The sequence below is a fragment of the Myzus persicae genome, unplaced genomic scaffold (assembly GCF_001856785.1).
Source record: "Myzus persicae strain clone G006 unplaced genomic scaffold, MPER_G0061.0, whole genome shotgun sequence".
NCBI classification, from domain to species: Eukaryota; Metazoa; Arthropoda; class Insecta; order Hemiptera; family Aphididae; genus Myzus; species Myzus persicae.
This window is the reverse complement of record NW_019104234.1, coordinates 100,217-117,450: the sequence shown is the minus strand read 5'-3', so window position 1 is coordinate 117,450 and position 17,234 is coordinate 100,217. Positions and strand designations below refer to the sequence as shown.

Here is a 17,234-nt window from a genome sequence, read left to right as displayed (position 1 = left end):
AAATATCTTAATCGTTTAACAACAAATTAAAATACCTATTAGTGAATAATACATAATGAAATTTGTACCTTCTCACGAAATTTACTTTAGCTGTTAATGAATAACACATTAATAACCGATATATAGTACAAAATATCTTACACTACCTCCCCAAGAAATGTTATCATACATGTTAGTGAATAACACATTAATAATCGATCTATAGTACAAAATGTCTTAATCGCTTACACGTTAGCTCTATATTGTATCTCCTACCAATTAATAGACTCATCAACACACATATTGGCTCTGTAAGAACCGACATTCATTCAGTCTGTTCTCAGTCTTACACAATTGTAATTCTCCTCTACGTTTCTATCAGTCTTATAAATTGTTCTGATATTCGCTCTACGAGTCTCCAAACAATTATTTTACCGTTTACATTTATCTACTATTATTTTACATTTACCTACCGTTAAGTGTTTTTTTCACAGTGTTTAATTTTAAACATTATATTATATTTTTCGTTTATTCCTTTACTAACTTAATATGTTTAACTGCGATCAGTGTCCGTCGGTGTTCGTGCGTAAATCCAGTTTAATCGCGCATCAAAATAAACATGTAGGTATACGTTTTCCGTGCACTGTATGCCCTTCAACATTTTCATCCAACTCACATCTTATTAGACATTTGAAGAACATTCATGGTATGTATTAATAATATAAAGTTTTATTATTTCAACCTTATACAATATTAATTTATTATTTTTCCTAAGGTATCGTCAACGTTCCGACTCACTTGAGACCATTGCCAACTGCACCGATCATCGATCAACCAACACGATCGAGCGTGATTCAATTTACTCCAGCTCAAGTCCAGATTGCACCGGAAATATCTGTTCCCGATGCCCCGGCCGGTGGATCGAACATGTTAACCGAAGACGAAATGTGTATGGAAGCCATGGATGAATTTGAGGATACAGGTTAGTATTCTATATTTTTTTTATTTTTTTCAACGCGTGATTTTATTATATAAATTCTATATTATTTTAAACTTATCAAGTGGTTTGTGAAGTGATCAATGGTATAATAGTTGGAGTATTCCGGCATTGTATCGATCAATTCACTCGTCGCATCCTATGGTATAATAGTTGGAATACTCCAACTATTATACCAGTTGTCAGATCGTTTGATAGATTTAATTTTTTCAACGCGTGATTTTATTCTATGATATTTATTTTATCAGCTTAATTAATTTCTAAGTTAAATTAATTTTAAAAATTATAAGTCAATACATTTTATTTTTCAGTCATGATTTTAAAAAGACATATATTATTTTATAAGCTGTATAGATTTTATTTCTCACTCGCAGGTTGATTAGATTTATTTATTAGATATTGATATTAGGTATTTTTTATTTTTAAAGATTCTTACACCGTTGCCGTTAACGGGAAACGTGTTTCGACTGCTAACACCACCTCAGCTGCTAGGGCAAAAAAGACGCGTATGGATATGGTGAAGGCCCCCGGATTCATAGAAATTTTGTCGTCTGCGAGCCGTAAAATCGTGTGGTACTATGCTAAAAATATCGGTAATACAATGATTTATTCAGACTTTCTTCGACCCCTCATGCCTGAACTAATAAATTTATTAAAGACCTCCGTACAAAAACACGCAATAAAATTTAACCTTAAACTCGAGGCGACATACAACCGGCCCAACGTCCCCAATTCATCGGAGAACCGGGCGTTCAAGACAGTGGCAGTTGAAATTTACCCTGACAGCGATTTTAGAACTATTGTAGAGAGGGCGTACATGAAGTTGGTTCAGGAGAAAGACGATTACATCGGGAGAGGAAGCGGTTTCGTCCTAGAGTCGATAGACGGACTATTAGTAGGGGTGTATAAATATATGCCGATGGGTGGATCGTCATATATTCAGTTACCTGAATATATCGACAGGAAGCGGGCCACCATCAACCCTCAAAATATAGACCAGGAGTGTTTTAAGTGGGCAATTTTAGCGAGACATGTTACGGGGCCGTCGGCATTTCGTGTGGAGGGAGATAAATATAGTCAGCATGAGGGCAAGTACAATTTTGACGGTATTTCGTTCCCTACACCTCTGTCGGATATCGGAAAATTTGAGAAAAATAATAATAACGTCTCCATAAATGTATACGGCCTCGACAAAAAGTTCCAGGCGCCCCGTAAGTACCCAACGTATGAAGTGTATCCCCTGCGTGTGGTCGACGAAGAAAAAAAGGATCATTTCGACCTGCTATTGGTGACAGACGGCGACAATGTACATTATACTTATATTTCTAATTTTTCCCGGCTTATTCGCAAGCAGAAAACGAGACACAATGGGAGTGTCATTTTTTGTAAAAGATGCTTCACGTCATTCGACAACCAAAATTTAAAATACAAGTTGAGCGGACAGGAGGCCCTGGACCAACACAAATTGATTTGCGGGGCGCACAAACCAATTTTACCGGAGATGCCGAAGGAGGATGATTGTGTTGAGTTCAGGGCGTGGAAAAAGACAGTGCGGCATCCTTTCGTTATATACGCAGATTTTGAGGCGATCTTGGCGAAGTCGGAGGAGGCAAGAGGACGTAGTACCACGATTATCCAAAAACACGAAGCGATGAGCTACGGGTTTTTGGTGAAGGCAAGCGATGACGTGCCGGCGGATTTATTGGTTCAACACGAGATACCGGCAGGGCCGGTAATCTATAGAGGTAGCGAAGACAGGACGGTTGTGGCGAGACATTTCATGGAGTCGATAGTTGAGGTGGCCCTGAAAATCGAAGGTCTGATGAAGACGAATATTCCTTTAAAAATGACTAAGGGTGAAGAAAAAACACACCAAGAGTGTATAGAGTGTAATTTATGCAAATGCATATTAGTCGGGGACGATAAGGTTAGGGATCACGATCATCTGACGGGCAAATTTAGGCAGACCTTGTGTTCTAGATGTAACTTAGAGTTACAACAGCCTAAATTTGTCCCCGTTTTTTTCCATAACCTCTCCAACTATTAAGTTCACGGGGCAAAAGCTCCAGTTATTGCATGATTACGACATGTTGCTGATGTTCGAAAATGGTTAGTATATTATTTTTTTTTAAATTAATATATAATAATCTTATATATTTGTTATAGGTATACGTGGAGGATTGGTACAGGCGAGCAAGCGATATGCGACGGCGAACAATGTAAAAACCCCAGGCTATGATGCGAGTAAACCTAACTCGTGGATAATATATCAGGACTGTGAGTATATTTTTTTCAAAACTTGTTAATTTTTTTCTTACTAAATAATATTTTTTTTTTAAATTTTATAGGTAACAACTTGTACGGGTGGGCAATGTCCCAGTACATGCCGTACGGTGGGTTCAACTGGGTTGAACCTACATTGAATGGATTGAACGATTTAGACGACACTTCACCCATAGGACGAGTGTATGAGGTGGACGTGTCGTACCCAAGACACTTGCATAACGGGCATAACGACCTGCCTTTCCTGCCGCAAAACAGCGTGCCTCGAGGCTCGAAGGTTAGGAAGTTGATGGCGACATTTGAGACGAAAAAGAATTATGTTATACATTATAGGAACCTACAGCAGGCCATTAAGAATGGTTTGATAGTTGAAAAAGTAAATATTTGTATTTTATATGGTTTTAAACAGATTTTTAACATTTCTCTTATTTTTTATAGGTACATAGGGTTATTCAGTTTAACCAGTCGGACTGGTTAGCTAAATATATAGAGTTGAACACCGAGATGAGGAAGAAGGCTAGAAATGCGTTTGAGAAAGATTTTTTTAAGCTGATGAACAACGCTGTATTTGGTATGTTACTTTATACTATTTATTATATTTTATTAATATTTTATTTTACAGGTAAAACAATGCAGTCTAAAAGGAAAGAGATGAAGATGGAGTTGGTGTCGTGTGAGAGGAGATTACAGAAACTCATTAATAAGAGTACATTTAAACACTGTACTACTTATAATGAGAATCTTAACGCCGTAGCGCTTGAAAATAAAATTATAAAATTTGATAAACCTATATATATTGGTAAATATACTTTTTAAATTACACTTTTATCATATATTTATTAACATATTTATTATTTACAGGATTCGCTGTACTAGATATTTCAAAAACAATGATGTATGAGTACCATTATGATGTCATGCAGAGACATTATGGGGATAAAATTAAATTGATGTACACTGATACAGGTAAATATACTAAAACTATTCTCCTGTATATAATATATTAATATCACTATTTTTCCAGATTCACTAGTATATCACATTAAGACGGATGATTTTTATGCAGACTTGGCGGCCAACCATAACTTGTTGGACCGGATGGACACCGCCAACCTGCCCAGTGACCATCCGTGCTATGTGGCGGAAAGAAAGAAGATCCCGGGATACTTTTCCGATGAGGTGGATGCTAATGCTATTACAGAATTTTGTGCGCTGAGGGCCAAGTCATATGCGTTTAATGTATATGCAGGAGAAGAGTATGCGGTGAGAGATAAGAACGACAAGGATAAAGTTGGTGGTGAAAAGATAAAGGCCAAGGGGATAAGACAACATGTGGTTAAAAACCACATGACTCTTGAGGATCATAGAAAGTGTCTGTTTGAGGAAGAAGGAGTAGAGTTATACAGAGATAATGTTTCAATTAGGTCGTTTAACCACCAAATCGTAACGCTAAAAACTAATAAATTGACATACAACAGCTACGATGATAAGAGGGTGGTGTTAGAAGATAAAATAAATACACTAGCCCATGGTCATTATAGTATAGAGTAAGTTATTACAAACATATATATATATATATTTAAATTATTTTACTAACATTTTCTCTTAATTTTACAGAGGAGATAATATATGGCCAGAACTTGAGGAAGATGGAGGGAACTGGAACGAGGAAGAGAAAGGATTAATGAGAGACCTTCTACATTACATAACCTGATTTTATATATTGTATATTTTTTTATTGTAAATATTATCATGTTATATAATTATACTTGAGATAGATTAATGTGTATATTTTTGTAAATGCAGCACATAAACTTGAAATTTTTGTAAATAATATATATGTTTTATTAGTTTTAAGTTAGAATAGTTTATTTCTTGTATATATTTTTGTAAACGCAACACATAAAATTGAAATTATTGTAAATAATATGTATGTTTTAAGTTAGATTAGTATATTTCATGTATATAATGTGTAATTGTTAGATGTTTAAGTTTTTTTATGTTTATAATGTATAATTGTTAGATATTTAAGTTTTTTCATGTTTATAATCATGTTTTTCTGTTTCAGGTATAGATGGAAGCCAATATTAGTATAATTAAAAAACCTTAAAACATAAATATGTTACCATATAAAATAAAAAAAAAAAATGTTAAAATATAATTATGTTTATTAAATAAAATGTAAACAACATAATTTTTAAGAATTATTTATAAACCATTTTCTTATAGCAAATACTTTATAGAATGTACATTGTTTTGGATTAAATTCCATATGAAAAATACAACAAGGTAGAGTTTCATCGTCACATATTTGATCCAAACGTGGGCATCCAAGGTCTTCGATGTTGATGAGTGCGACTTGAGGTATAAATTCCATAAGAAGTTGTTTTTTCTGTTCACCTTTGACATAAATGCATGTGAACTTTATTGAATTCAATATTCTACTTAGTTCTTCATACTCAACATCACCATATTCTATAGATAGTTTGTGATAGTTACGCTCCAACCACTTGTTAGTTTTTCGACTCTTATTGTCCTGCATAGTTTTTGAATTTTTAAAAATCCAGTGTTGGTTCGCCCATGTTTCCGTGTCGATTATAGATAATTCTTTAATAAAATATTTATTGCCTGCTCCAAGAACGCATTGCATGTCTGCGATAGCCGACGACATAATTACAGGTTTATATATCTGGCAAAAGACTACCAAACACGATGGTGTATACAGCTCGACTGAAATTATTTTTCAATACCGCATGACTCTAACTATTTTATTTTATGTAAAATCAAGTTTTCGTATTATTTTTGCCTTCCAGGATTATCAAACGTGAATTTAAATCTGAAATATATGTTCCATGATTCGGTAATGAATTTTCATCAAATATTCCGGTTATACGATTTATTTCAGCTTTTAATTGGGCCACGTCAAGTCCATGGATAGCGATCGCTGTACTAGTTTCTGCACAGTCATTAAATAGCTGCGACATACGATTTTCACAATTTAATAAAGACTTATTACTTGATTGTATATTATTTTCAAGCAATTGTATCTTATCACGTATATTAACAATATTACTTTTCAAAGTTTCAATTTCTTTTTGTTGGAGTTTCACGTCATTTAGTATCGTTTTGTTACTTGACTGAATATCTGATATAATTCTTTTAGCATCGCTCGCCTGAGAACTACCGAACACGTTCATATTTATAAAACGACTGACACTATTTTTTAACATCACGTGTATTTATCCAACTATTGTGTGTATTATCGAATCCTAACCACTTGACATACATTTGATTCTGTTTTTTACGTATAATTTTTTCAATTAAATATTCGTTTGGGAAATTAGTTTTGTTTATTTCTTCAGAGTAAAAACAACCTGCAATAGGTTTACCCATATAATCTTGTAGTTGATAAGTAACGGGTAATGTTTTATTTATTTTGATAATCTCGAATATTTCTGTAGACCAGTTTGGTAAATAACCTTTTGTGAACACACCCTTTTGTGTACTGATACGAACGTTATCGCCAACTTTAAACTTATTTTTTACAGTATTAATTTCACGATGTTTTATTACCACTGAAGCTGGGTTGGAATCTGCTTGTATTGGTGTCATTCCTATAGTTCTATGGTATGAATTATTGTATTCGTCAAGTAACTTTGGTAAAATTGAAACCCATTCGTGAGAGCCACGGGCAGTGAACTCCTTATACATTTTTCCCTTCAAAGTACGATTGAACCTCTCTGCTATGCTGGCCTTTAGAATACTGAAGGTTGAATATTTATGTATGTCATACTTGGTCATCAAAGCGTCGAAAGTGGTGTTGTAAAATTCTTTTCCGTTATCGAGTTGTAAAAGTTTCGGTGAACGATCGAGTAATATTGTAGCCATCGCGCTAGTAACTTCTTTACCCGATTTACACTTTAACGGTTTCGCCCAAGAAAATTTTGTAAAACAGTCAATCACAACCAGGATGTACTTGTAACCACCATTTACTTTTGAATATGGAATCATTTCAACCAAGTCAGCTTGCCATAAATCATTTTTTCCATAAACGTTAACTCGACGCCTAGTGAAATTTTTCCTTGCTGGTTTGTGAAGTTCGTTAGCGATTTCCCGTTTAGACATCTGGAATTCGTTTTATTAGTCCGGCTTCGTGTAATTCGTTGAAAATCGATATTATTTCGTTTGAAACACTTGTATTGCCAGCTGCTTTTGACGCGAGAAGTAGACGTAATCGGTCGACCAACTCGTTTGGATTGTCCCAATACACTAAGTTATTTTTCTGTAATTTCATAGACAGCTCGCCACCCGAGGGGAATAATTTACTAATAATTGTTGAATATTTAGTACCACCCTTTTTTATTTTATTTCCATCTGCGGATAAATGTACCGATGTTTGAGTTAATATAGATTTATACTCATCTAAATCGTTATCGGTATAAACGAGTGGATTTTTCAAAAATAATAACTGTATAAGACCCGAGGTTAAGGTATAAACATTACTGTCGATAAGTAAAGTGTTTTCTAAGAATTTTACTTCTTCTTTGCCCAAGATAATATGTCCGTTTGGAAGTTTTTTCGGACCATAGATTTTATCCAAGTCTGTAGACTGAAACCAATTTTCAATTTCTTGTTGTTGATTGTAGTCCAAAATCGAGTTTTTCGATTTATTGTCAGTATTTTCTTTGTTCAATCGAGGTTTATTTGATATTTTAGTTAAAGGATCGATAATTGGTTTTAATGTCTGTGTCATTAATTGTTGAACATTATCTGATCCAGTTTTTAACGCGATATATTTACGTTTAATACTTTCCTTAGCTTTGACAAGCTCATCTAATACAGTAGTTTCTTCCGTCATGGCTGTGTTTTAAATGATAATATTTATTATTTGTAGCGTCTTATATAACTACAAAAGTATCAAATCCAAAACGATAACGTCCGTTATCACGCTCACTATCTTTACAAATAACAATAAATGTAAACCTCTCACGGTTCCAGCACGTCGCACAAAATTGTTTAAATTGTGTATATGACATATCACCCGAACAGTGCTCGTTGTACACATGTTTTAAATTTGTTTCATCCTGTTTGAATAATACTATTAAATTTGCATTATCACGTATCAACTGTTTAGGAACTTTTGAGTAACTCTGGGCCAGATAAAATATATCTATTTTATTGTGACGACCTCGAGAAAAATAATCTCTTATAACGTTTTGGTGTTCACCAATAACATCGTCCAAGATAAAAATTGAATTTGGTAAAACTTTCTCGGGTGGAATTACTTTATCATTCTCGAAAAAGGTAAAAATGTTCATACCGTCTATTCCTTCAATAATACGTTTTATTAATTTATATTTTGGTTGTTCCAGCGTCTTGGAGTATATGTAAACGTTTTCAAATCGTAACCCATTTTCATCGACTAGTAGAAAATACATCAGATTGGTTTTTCCACACCCCGAGCTGCCAAGTACCAACGACCTTATCGTATTTGGAAAAAGTTCACCGTGTCTCATCAAAATTGTCTCGGGAGAATCAATATTATAAATCCGGAGTTTTTTCTCTTGTTCAATAAAGCGCATTTTTTTTAAATTGTTCACTATAAATACAGCTGCTATGTTAGCGAGAGCGTCACACGATGTCTCCTGTTCGTTAGCGAAACAACAATAAGGGTTCCGGTCTAATTAACTCTGTTATAAATCATTTACCAGTGGAATTACATTTACCCGGTTATAGGTAAGTCACTACATTATATTATTAATAATAAATCTACTAATAAATTATATATATTTTTTTCTAGATTTGCCGGTCCTGGAACCAAATTAAAAGAAAGATTAGCTCGCGGAGAACGTGGAATAAACAGACTTGACGAGTTGGCTAGAGCTCATGATATAGCATACGATGAAAGTAATTCGCTAACTGATCGGCATAGAGCAGACGAAGTATTAGAAAATCAGGCTTGGGAGGTTTTCAAATCTAAAAACACCGGTATTAAGGAAAAAGCCGCGTCTTGGTTAGTTACTACAGCTATGAAGGCAAAGCGTAAGCTGGGTGCTGGTTGTGGATTTAAACAAATGGTGTCAGCAGCTAAAAAAGCAATCAAAAATAAAATGAACGAAAATAATATAACAAAATTAGCAAGAACATGTTTGTCAGCTGCAAAAAAATCTAAAAAAAATAAAAAATCTAAAAATAAGAAAACTAAAACACCAAGAATTATACCAATACCGAAAAAGGGTGGTATTTTACCTTTAATTCCTATTTTTGCTGGTTTATCTGCATTAGGGGCGCTTACCGGTGGAGTAGGTAATATAGTAAAAGTCGTGAAAGAATTGAATTCTGGTAAAAACACTCCTATTCATTTAGGCAAAGGATTATATCTTACTCCTCACAAGGGGAGCTCTTATAAAATCGTAAAAGGTAAAGGTTTATACCTAGCACCGCATAAGGGTGGTTCAGTTAAGAAATCCAGGTCAAAAAACTAATTTCCACGTTACCCGATAGAGCGTTGTACGATTACGAGATTATAAAATACGCTGTCTTGTTGAAAATACCTCATTTCATCGGTGTATTTGCAAGAGACAAGTTGCCTCGACGTGCAAAACATCAAGAGTCAGCTGTAGTTAATTTAGACATCGAAAACGGAACAGGTACTCATTGGGTAGCGTATAAAAAAATCGGAAAACAAGTAAAATATTTCGACAGCTACGGAAACTTACCCCCTCCGCTGGAGTTACAGAAATATTTCAACGGCTACAATATCGAATATAATTACGATAGACATCAGAAATATAATACAACAAACTGTGGGCACTTGTGCTTAAAATTTTTATCATGTGTACTATAACGTTAACCGGTAACTCGAGCGAATTGTCATGTGACTTTTTTCCGCCCATAGAAGTCAGTAAAAATGCAAAAATTTGTCTGTTAGGTTTTCAAACGAATAATTCTATTCCTAATGTAAACGAAAAGTGTAATAAAATATGCTTCACATACAGTAATGATAATAAAATGAATAGCGATACCTATGTAATACCAACAGGCTCTTATGAGTTGAATGAAATTGAAGCAGCTATAAAACGTCTATTACATAATACTGATACTTTATTCGAGTTGAGAGCAGATAATAATACATTAAAATGTACAATGTTTTGTAGTGAAACTGTAGATTTTAGTATGACTAATAGTATAGGACAGTTAATGGGGTTTAAAAATCGTAAATATGCAGCTAATGTCAATCACGAATCAGATACGTTGGTCAATATTACCAAAACAAACTGTATATATATCGATTCAAATCTGGTTATGGGTTCATTCGTCAACGGTAAGCAGTGCCATACAATACACGAGTTTTATCCGAATGTGCCTCCAGGCTATAAAATAATAGAGGTACCAACACATTTGGTTTTTTACCCCATTAATTCTACATCTATAACGCACGCAAGTATAATTTTTAAAAATCAAGACAACGAGCTGATCGATCTACGGGGCGAACCAGTATCAATACGATTATTAATTCAAGACTCGTGATGGGGCTTCAATTTTACAATATAAATAGACCTGTATATGAAAAACCCGTTAGTCGTGCTAAAAACACTAACAAGGTAACAACTCCGAAGAAGAAAAAATATTCGAGACGAAAACAGACTAAACATAGTCTAACACCTGATAATTTGGCTTTTCTACGCTCGATAAACGTTATTTAATATGGACGACACATATTTAGATGTCACGGCTGGATACATCGACGATTGTAAAATAACTCAAATCGACTATCATTCTTTTTTACCTTATTCGACGTCGGCTCTTTCTAATAATGATGAGGTGCGTATTGCTTTACATAACACAGAGTCTTATACACTACCGTGCGAGAGTTATATTTACATCGAGGGGTCAATAACCAAACCTGCAGAAATAACTGATGAGATTAGATTTATAAATAACGGACTGGCATTTCTTTTTGCCGAAATGAAATATGAAATAAACGGTACTCAGATTCAAAAACTCGTCAATCCAGGTATAACGACCACATTAAAAGGATATTGTTCGTACAATAAAACAAATATTTCTTCACATCAAAACGCTGGCTGGGACAATGATTTTAAAAATGTGAATAAAGACTTTATCGATGGTGACAATTTCAATGGATGTATTAATCTTAAAGATTTGTTTGGTTTTTGTGAAGATTATAAGCGAATTTTAATAAATTGTAATCAGCAGCTCATATTAAATAGAGTGTCTATCGATTTAAATGCAATCAAACAGTATAAAAATAATGAAGTTGTGGCAGACGCTTCCAAACTAAAAGACGTTAAAATTAACATAACAAAAATATTGTGGCGGATGCCTATAGTGAGAGTTAGCGATCGGGAAAAAATTCGACTGTTGAAAGTAGTCAACAATCAAAAACCTCTGACATGTGCGTTCAGATCATGGGAACTTTGTGAATACCCGTTTTTACCTCAAAACACTTCACATTCATGGAAAGTAAAGACATCGAACAACTTAGAAAAACCTAGATATGTTATAATCGGATTTCAAACTGACAGGAAAAATAGTTTGAGTAAAGCAATGTCATATTTCGATCATTGTAAAATTAAAAACTTAAAGGTTTATTTAAACTCTGAAGTATTTCCCTACGAAGATTTTCAAAACGACTTTACCAAAAATAAGATGGCGACATTATATCGCGCGTATGCAGAGTTCCAGAAATCTTACTACGGGCATGATGATGTGACACCTCTATTGAACCGTTCAGATTTCAAAAATCTGTCTCCAATCATAGTCGTTGACATGAGCCGACAAAACGACAATGTGAAAATGTCAACTGTCGATCTCAGGATTGAAATAGAAGCCGACGTAGCGTTTCCAGCTTCAACTTCAGCATATTGTTTAATATTACATGACCAAATTATATCTTATAATCCATTTAATGGAGAAGTAAGAACCTTATAAATATTTTTTTTTTTTTTGTAAACCTTGTAAACCTTAATATTAATAAATGAAAATACGAATTTTATATATCATTTTTATTTATTTTACATATATTTTTAATTTCTACAATTTATTAAATAACCTTACGTTTTACTCTGTGTAATGATGCGAGGTGTTGAGCGTTCCGCTTACTTGATATATCTGCAGAGGGCTTGTCAAAAAAAGATGGCGATGCTGGTGGTGATTGAATCGAGAATGACGTTGGACCATCATTCTCATCAACTACTAAAGCTTGTTGGCGTAGGTATAGATCTGGGTTGTGATGCCATGGAGGGTATTGTGCATCTAACTCATATTCATCGGATGTATGTGGCGGTAGACTGTTGATAGATCCATCGCGTTCACCGATAGACTAAACAAAACAAAATTAATAATTAATATTATATGAGATGAACGCGTATATAACGTGAATATTTTATAAATTACTTTAGCTATATTATTGCCTGGAGAATAGTTTGGCGATATCTGTGAATACTCGTACTGTAACTAAAATTTAAAAAAAATAAAACTTGATTAAATATATGTTTGTATATAATATTATATTTATAAATTACCTCAACTAAACTATTATCCTCCAACGGATTAATTTCATCACAAGCATCGCATTCTTTAGTCAATCTGCCCATTTCACCCATTACTGTTGAATAGCTGGGTGATAAAGATGACAGCGATCTGAAATTCTTATCATATACCTAAAATAAAAATAAGTGTAATTTAATATTTTATATATGAAATAATATATTTTTAAATTACCACTTCTGAGTTTTGTACTTTTCGATGAGCCATACAAAGTTCGGCCAATTGTTTACTCGCAAACATTTTAATTTGACCGAGGTTAGGTGTCTTCTTACTCTGTCTGACTTCAACGTTCCGAACGAAAATTTCCATTTCCCTCAAATTGTTGGGCGGTGAATCCGATTGCAAGCATTTTTCCATCAAATACTCGCAATAATCACTAATTTGCTTAATAATTGTTGGTTTTATTTTTTCTTCTTTTTCATTAATACTAGCAGTAATACACCATTCTATTTCCTGGAGTTTTATTAAATCTGAACGACTTAATAAAACTCTACATCCATCTTCAGTCTTGGATTCAATTACCAGAACGTTTGAACCGTTATACACCATACTTGATATTTTATAAGCATCGGTTTCGAGAAATGTGGTTCGCTTATACTTTTGCGGCGTGTCTAATATAAATGATAGTATGTTACCCATAAGTGAGAATATCCGTCTTAGAAAATCTGTACTTATTTTCACATAACGTGATGATGTTAATAAGAGTACAACTGTTTGAAGTTGTTCTGTCGGATCGATACCGATAAGTATAAATTTTCTCGTCGTGAAGTCCAACGAGTAGCTTGTAGCTTCGATGAGGTCTGCCGGTGGTGATGGAGGAACGTATGCGAAAGCCTTCTTCTCGTTGTATAATGTAGCGTTGTCAGCGATTGAACCAGCCATGTTTTTAAAAATGATTTTAAAAAGTAAAAAACACTTTAAATTTTAAAAGACTCGGAAAAAATAATAAACACTATAAAATAATATAAGACTTGAAAAATTGTAAGCACCGAACAATTTATGAGACTGATAGAAACGTAGAGGAGAATTACAATTGTGTAAGACTGAGAACAGACTGAATGAATGTCGGCTCTTGCAGAGCTAAGACGGGTGCGGATGAGTCCATTAATTGGTAGGAGATATAATATTAAGCTATCTAAGAGTCTAACGTGTAAGTGATTAAGACATTTTTTAATATATTATATTGGTTATTAATGTGTTATTCAATAATACTATATTTACTTAATTATTATTGTTTGTAAGCGATTATGATATTTTTTAGTATAGATTGATTATTAATGTGTTATTCATTAACAGCTAAAGTAAATTTCGTGAGAAGGTACAAATTTCATTATGTATTATTCACTAATAGGTATTTTAATTTGTTGTTAAACGATTAAGATATTTTGTATTATAGATCGGTTATTCATTAACAGCTANNGATTTTTACCCCCGGTAAAATATACAGGGGGGTAAAAATCGCCTGTTACAAACCACATCGACTAAGCGTCCAAGCGAATAGCATAAACAAACCAGGTAAAAGTACAAATACAAACATACGATGATATCAAAAAATAAATGGAAAAAACTAAATAAAAACTTAGCGAAATAAAAAAAAAACCTTTAAGTGTCCCACAAATCCAAACATAAAATACGAAACAGTCAAGTTAAGAATAGGCCACATAGACTTACTCGCCGCTTCTTATAATGGACAAAAAACACCCACCAATATGTTCCACATGCGGTCATGTGGAACACAGTTAATAGTTAAATATACATTAAGAGAATGATTAAAACACGAAGACCTTAGAAAAAAAAATAACGAATAAGCGTTCTAAATTTTTTGAAAATGTTAGAATTATACCTTTAACTTAATTTAATTTAGCAAAATATCAAAAAAATATTGTTTTTTTTTAAAAAAAAAGAGAGAAACAAATATAATTAAATAACTGCAAATAATCAATGCCGTTGAAGCGTTTTGTTCAATGAAAAAAAAAAAAAAATAATAATAATAATAATATAACAATTATATCTGATGAAAAGATAAAAATATAATAATATTATATTAAAAGTGGTTTATCTGTATGATGATACTATGATATCATATATATGTATATCTATAATACATATATAAGTGTATAATATAGAGGTTATATGAGAAATTCGACTTCTCGATAGAAGACTTTGATATAGGTCTTTAAGCTTTTTGCAATTGGGCAAGTCGTTTGAAATTATTTAGTTTTTTTATCCAATCGTTCTTATTTTTAGGTTTACCTCATAGATTCTACGACGTTCCGTAAAGGACAACAGCGTTTATACCTTTTAAATACTACTTATTAATTTATCTTACTGCTGGTTAAATTTCTACTTAGTCTTGTTGAATAATTTTTTTTTTTATTCTTTAGGAAATATTATTTTAGAGTACTTATTATTATCAATTCTATTATATTAAAATCTATGGCATTTATCGCTTCTGGAAATTAATAAACTATAATTGTTTTTGGGAGGTAATAATACTTGCCCTATACAAATTAAAAATAATAATACATAGGTACTCAATAAAATACAATTTTTGTATAATATGAATAAATTAATAACTGGTATTTTAATTCTATATTATTATTATATTACATTCTAAAATAGAATAAGTACCTATGGATTTTCATTTCAATGCAGAATATTTTAATTTATTATATTTTATTGGGTACTTTAGTACTTATGAATTATTTTATTATCTGTTAGTGCTTCAACAACGATTGTTATTAGCCCACTTTTATCACGCACAAGTGTTAAATTTAAATTTAATGGTTTTATAACATTATTGCATACAAAAACGATTCTGAGCGGAGGCGTTCTGTCCATTATCATATGAAAAAACCTATTACTATTTTATTTAATTCAAAGTACTATTTATTGTAATTCGGAAAAAAACTAAAAAAAATATATAATTTCAAATGTCTTACACATCTCAAAATGCATTAAAATATCTTGATAATGGTAAAGTATCTTCAGTTATTTGTTTTTGAGTTAATTTAGTATAAGATACAGTCTTATCTACAACTTGAATATTTTCAATCATAGAAAAATAACAAATAAGTTATTATATTGGACGTCGCGTCATTGAAACTAAATTGGGATGCACCGCTTGATTTAATCTTATTTGTGTACTTTACATTAACAACATATTTTAGTATTTAATCATAAAATTAAAGATATTACACACTTACACTTTAATATTGCTACGTAAACACCCGTTCGGTTTTTTTGGGGCGTTTTTCGTCAAGGGAATTTATCTCTAGTCTTTAAGATGGCGCCACAACCACCTTTATATTGTTACTCTGTTTTATAAACACAAAACATAACAAATTTGAGTTCAGCAGTTCCAATCTTGTATAGTAAATATTACAGTTTCGATAATAAAATGAATCGACCTATTATCAAAGTAAATGTAAATGTAAAAGCATTATTTGAGTTTCTTCGTGGGTGTTTTAAGATATTGTAATTTCTAAGCGAGTTATGAGAATATTTTAAATCTTAATAATTTACATAATACTCATTACTCATAACTTTGTTTGAATAAATATATAGTAAAAACAAATAATATAAATCACAGATAATTGTCTTACTCAATATAAGTTTGTTAATAGTTAAATATTGTCTAGATATTAATATTATATTATATTATATTAATATTAATATTAATATTAATATTATTCAAGATTATTATTACATAAAAAAAAACTAGAACTGCAAACAAAAATTTACAATGTTGTACGCATAGGCGTAACTAGGATTTAATAGTTACAGGGGCTTGAGTATTAGAAAACTTATCTTCAAAATAACTTTGGGGGCCCATCACCTCCACCAAAGTAAACGTAACATTCCTCTAAAATCAAAATTAAAAATAAACAATAAAATGAAAGTATAAACTCATCATTAAAAACAAAATGTAAATAATGAAATAAGTACAATATATATTATAGTGGGCTAAGAGGGGCTAAGCCCCCCTCCCCTAGTTACGCCGATGCGTATGGCTTTAGTATGAGTAGCATAACGCAATTGCCACACAAAGAAAGTGTCTATTTTAACACAACGGCTACAGATAATATAAAGTGGTTAGGCCATGAACGTGTACCGATAGAGCGCACCGAAGTGATATAATAATATATTAACAGCAGCAGTGAATGTTGGACTCCCATCGACCAGGGTCGTATGCATGGACTAGTTGCTTCTCGATGTACCTCGTTTGTCAATTTCCACGTCGTCGGCGGCGACGCCTCACTGGACATCACGATTACAGCATAAATCCCTGTTACAAATATTCTGATGACTGATGATGTTAGATCGTTTTTATTTTATACAGTTTTCCATTCCTTCCATTCCACGCTACTCGCATTTCTTGTCCCTTACAAATGTAAAATGG

At 32.6% G+C, this 17,234-nt stretch overlaps 6 protein-coding genes across 6 annotated transcripts; 5 read left to right on the top strand and 1 right to left on the bottom strand.

The window, feature by feature from the left end:
- Positions 1-528: 528 nt before the first annotated feature.
- On the top strand, positions 529-1,470 carry LOC111040333 (zinc finger protein 746-like). Its single transcript, XM_022324206.1, has 2 exons — positions 529-685; positions 755-1,470. The coding sequence occupies exons 1-2, from the start codon at positions 529-531 to the stop codon at positions 964-966; spliced, it is 369 nt and encodes a 122-aa protein (XP_022179898.1). The 3' UTR covers positions 967-1,470.
- LOC111040332 lies at positions 1,206-3,023 on the top strand. Its single transcript, XM_022324204.1, has 2 exons — positions 1,206-1,223; positions 1,386-3,023. The coding sequence occupies exons 1-2, from the start codon at positions 1,206-1,208 to the stop codon at positions 3,021-3,023; spliced, it is 1,656 nt and encodes a 551-aa protein (XP_022179896.1).
- A 309-nt stretch (positions 3,024-3,332) lies between these two features.
- On the top strand, positions 3,333-3,737 carry LOC111040331. The gene is made up of 2 exons (XM_022324203.1): positions 3,333-3,667; positions 3,698-3,737. The coding sequence occupies exons 1-2, from the start codon at positions 3,348-3,350 to the stop codon at positions 3,735-3,737; spliced, it is 360 nt and encodes a 119-aa protein (XP_022179895.1). The 5' UTR covers positions 3,333-3,347.
- LOC111040339 lies at positions 3,669-5,038 on the top strand. Its single transcript, XM_022324213.1, has 4 exons — positions 3,669-4,058; positions 4,121-4,225; positions 4,284-4,806; positions 4,877-5,038. The coding sequence occupies exons 1-4, from the start codon at positions 3,764-3,766 to the stop codon at positions 4,971-4,973; spliced, it is 1,020 nt and encodes a 339-aa protein (XP_022179905.1). The 5' UTR covers positions 3,669-3,763; the 3' UTR covers positions 4,974-5,038.
- A 5,928-nt stretch (positions 5,039-10,966) lies between these two features.
- LOC111040329 lies at positions 10,967-12,214 on the top strand. The gene has a single exon (XM_022324202.1). The coding sequence runs from the start codon at positions 10,967-10,969 to the stop codon at positions 12,212-12,214; it is 1,248 nt and encodes a 415-aa protein (XP_022179894.1).
- Positions 12,215-12,294: 80 nt separating this feature from the next.
- Positions 12,295-14,244, bottom strand: LOC111040334. The gene is made up of 4 exons (XM_022324207.1): positions 13,007-14,244; positions 12,808-12,945; positions 12,680-12,739; positions 12,295-12,605 (listed from the first exon to the last, which is right to left on the bottom strand). Exons 1-4 carry the CDS (start codon positions 13,712-13,714, stop codon positions 12,327-12,329), a joined length of 1,185 nt encoding a protein of 394 aa, XP_022179899.1. The 5' UTR covers positions 13,715-14,244; the 3' UTR covers positions 12,295-12,326.
- Between the last annotated feature and the right edge of the window lie 2,990 nt (positions 14,245-17,234).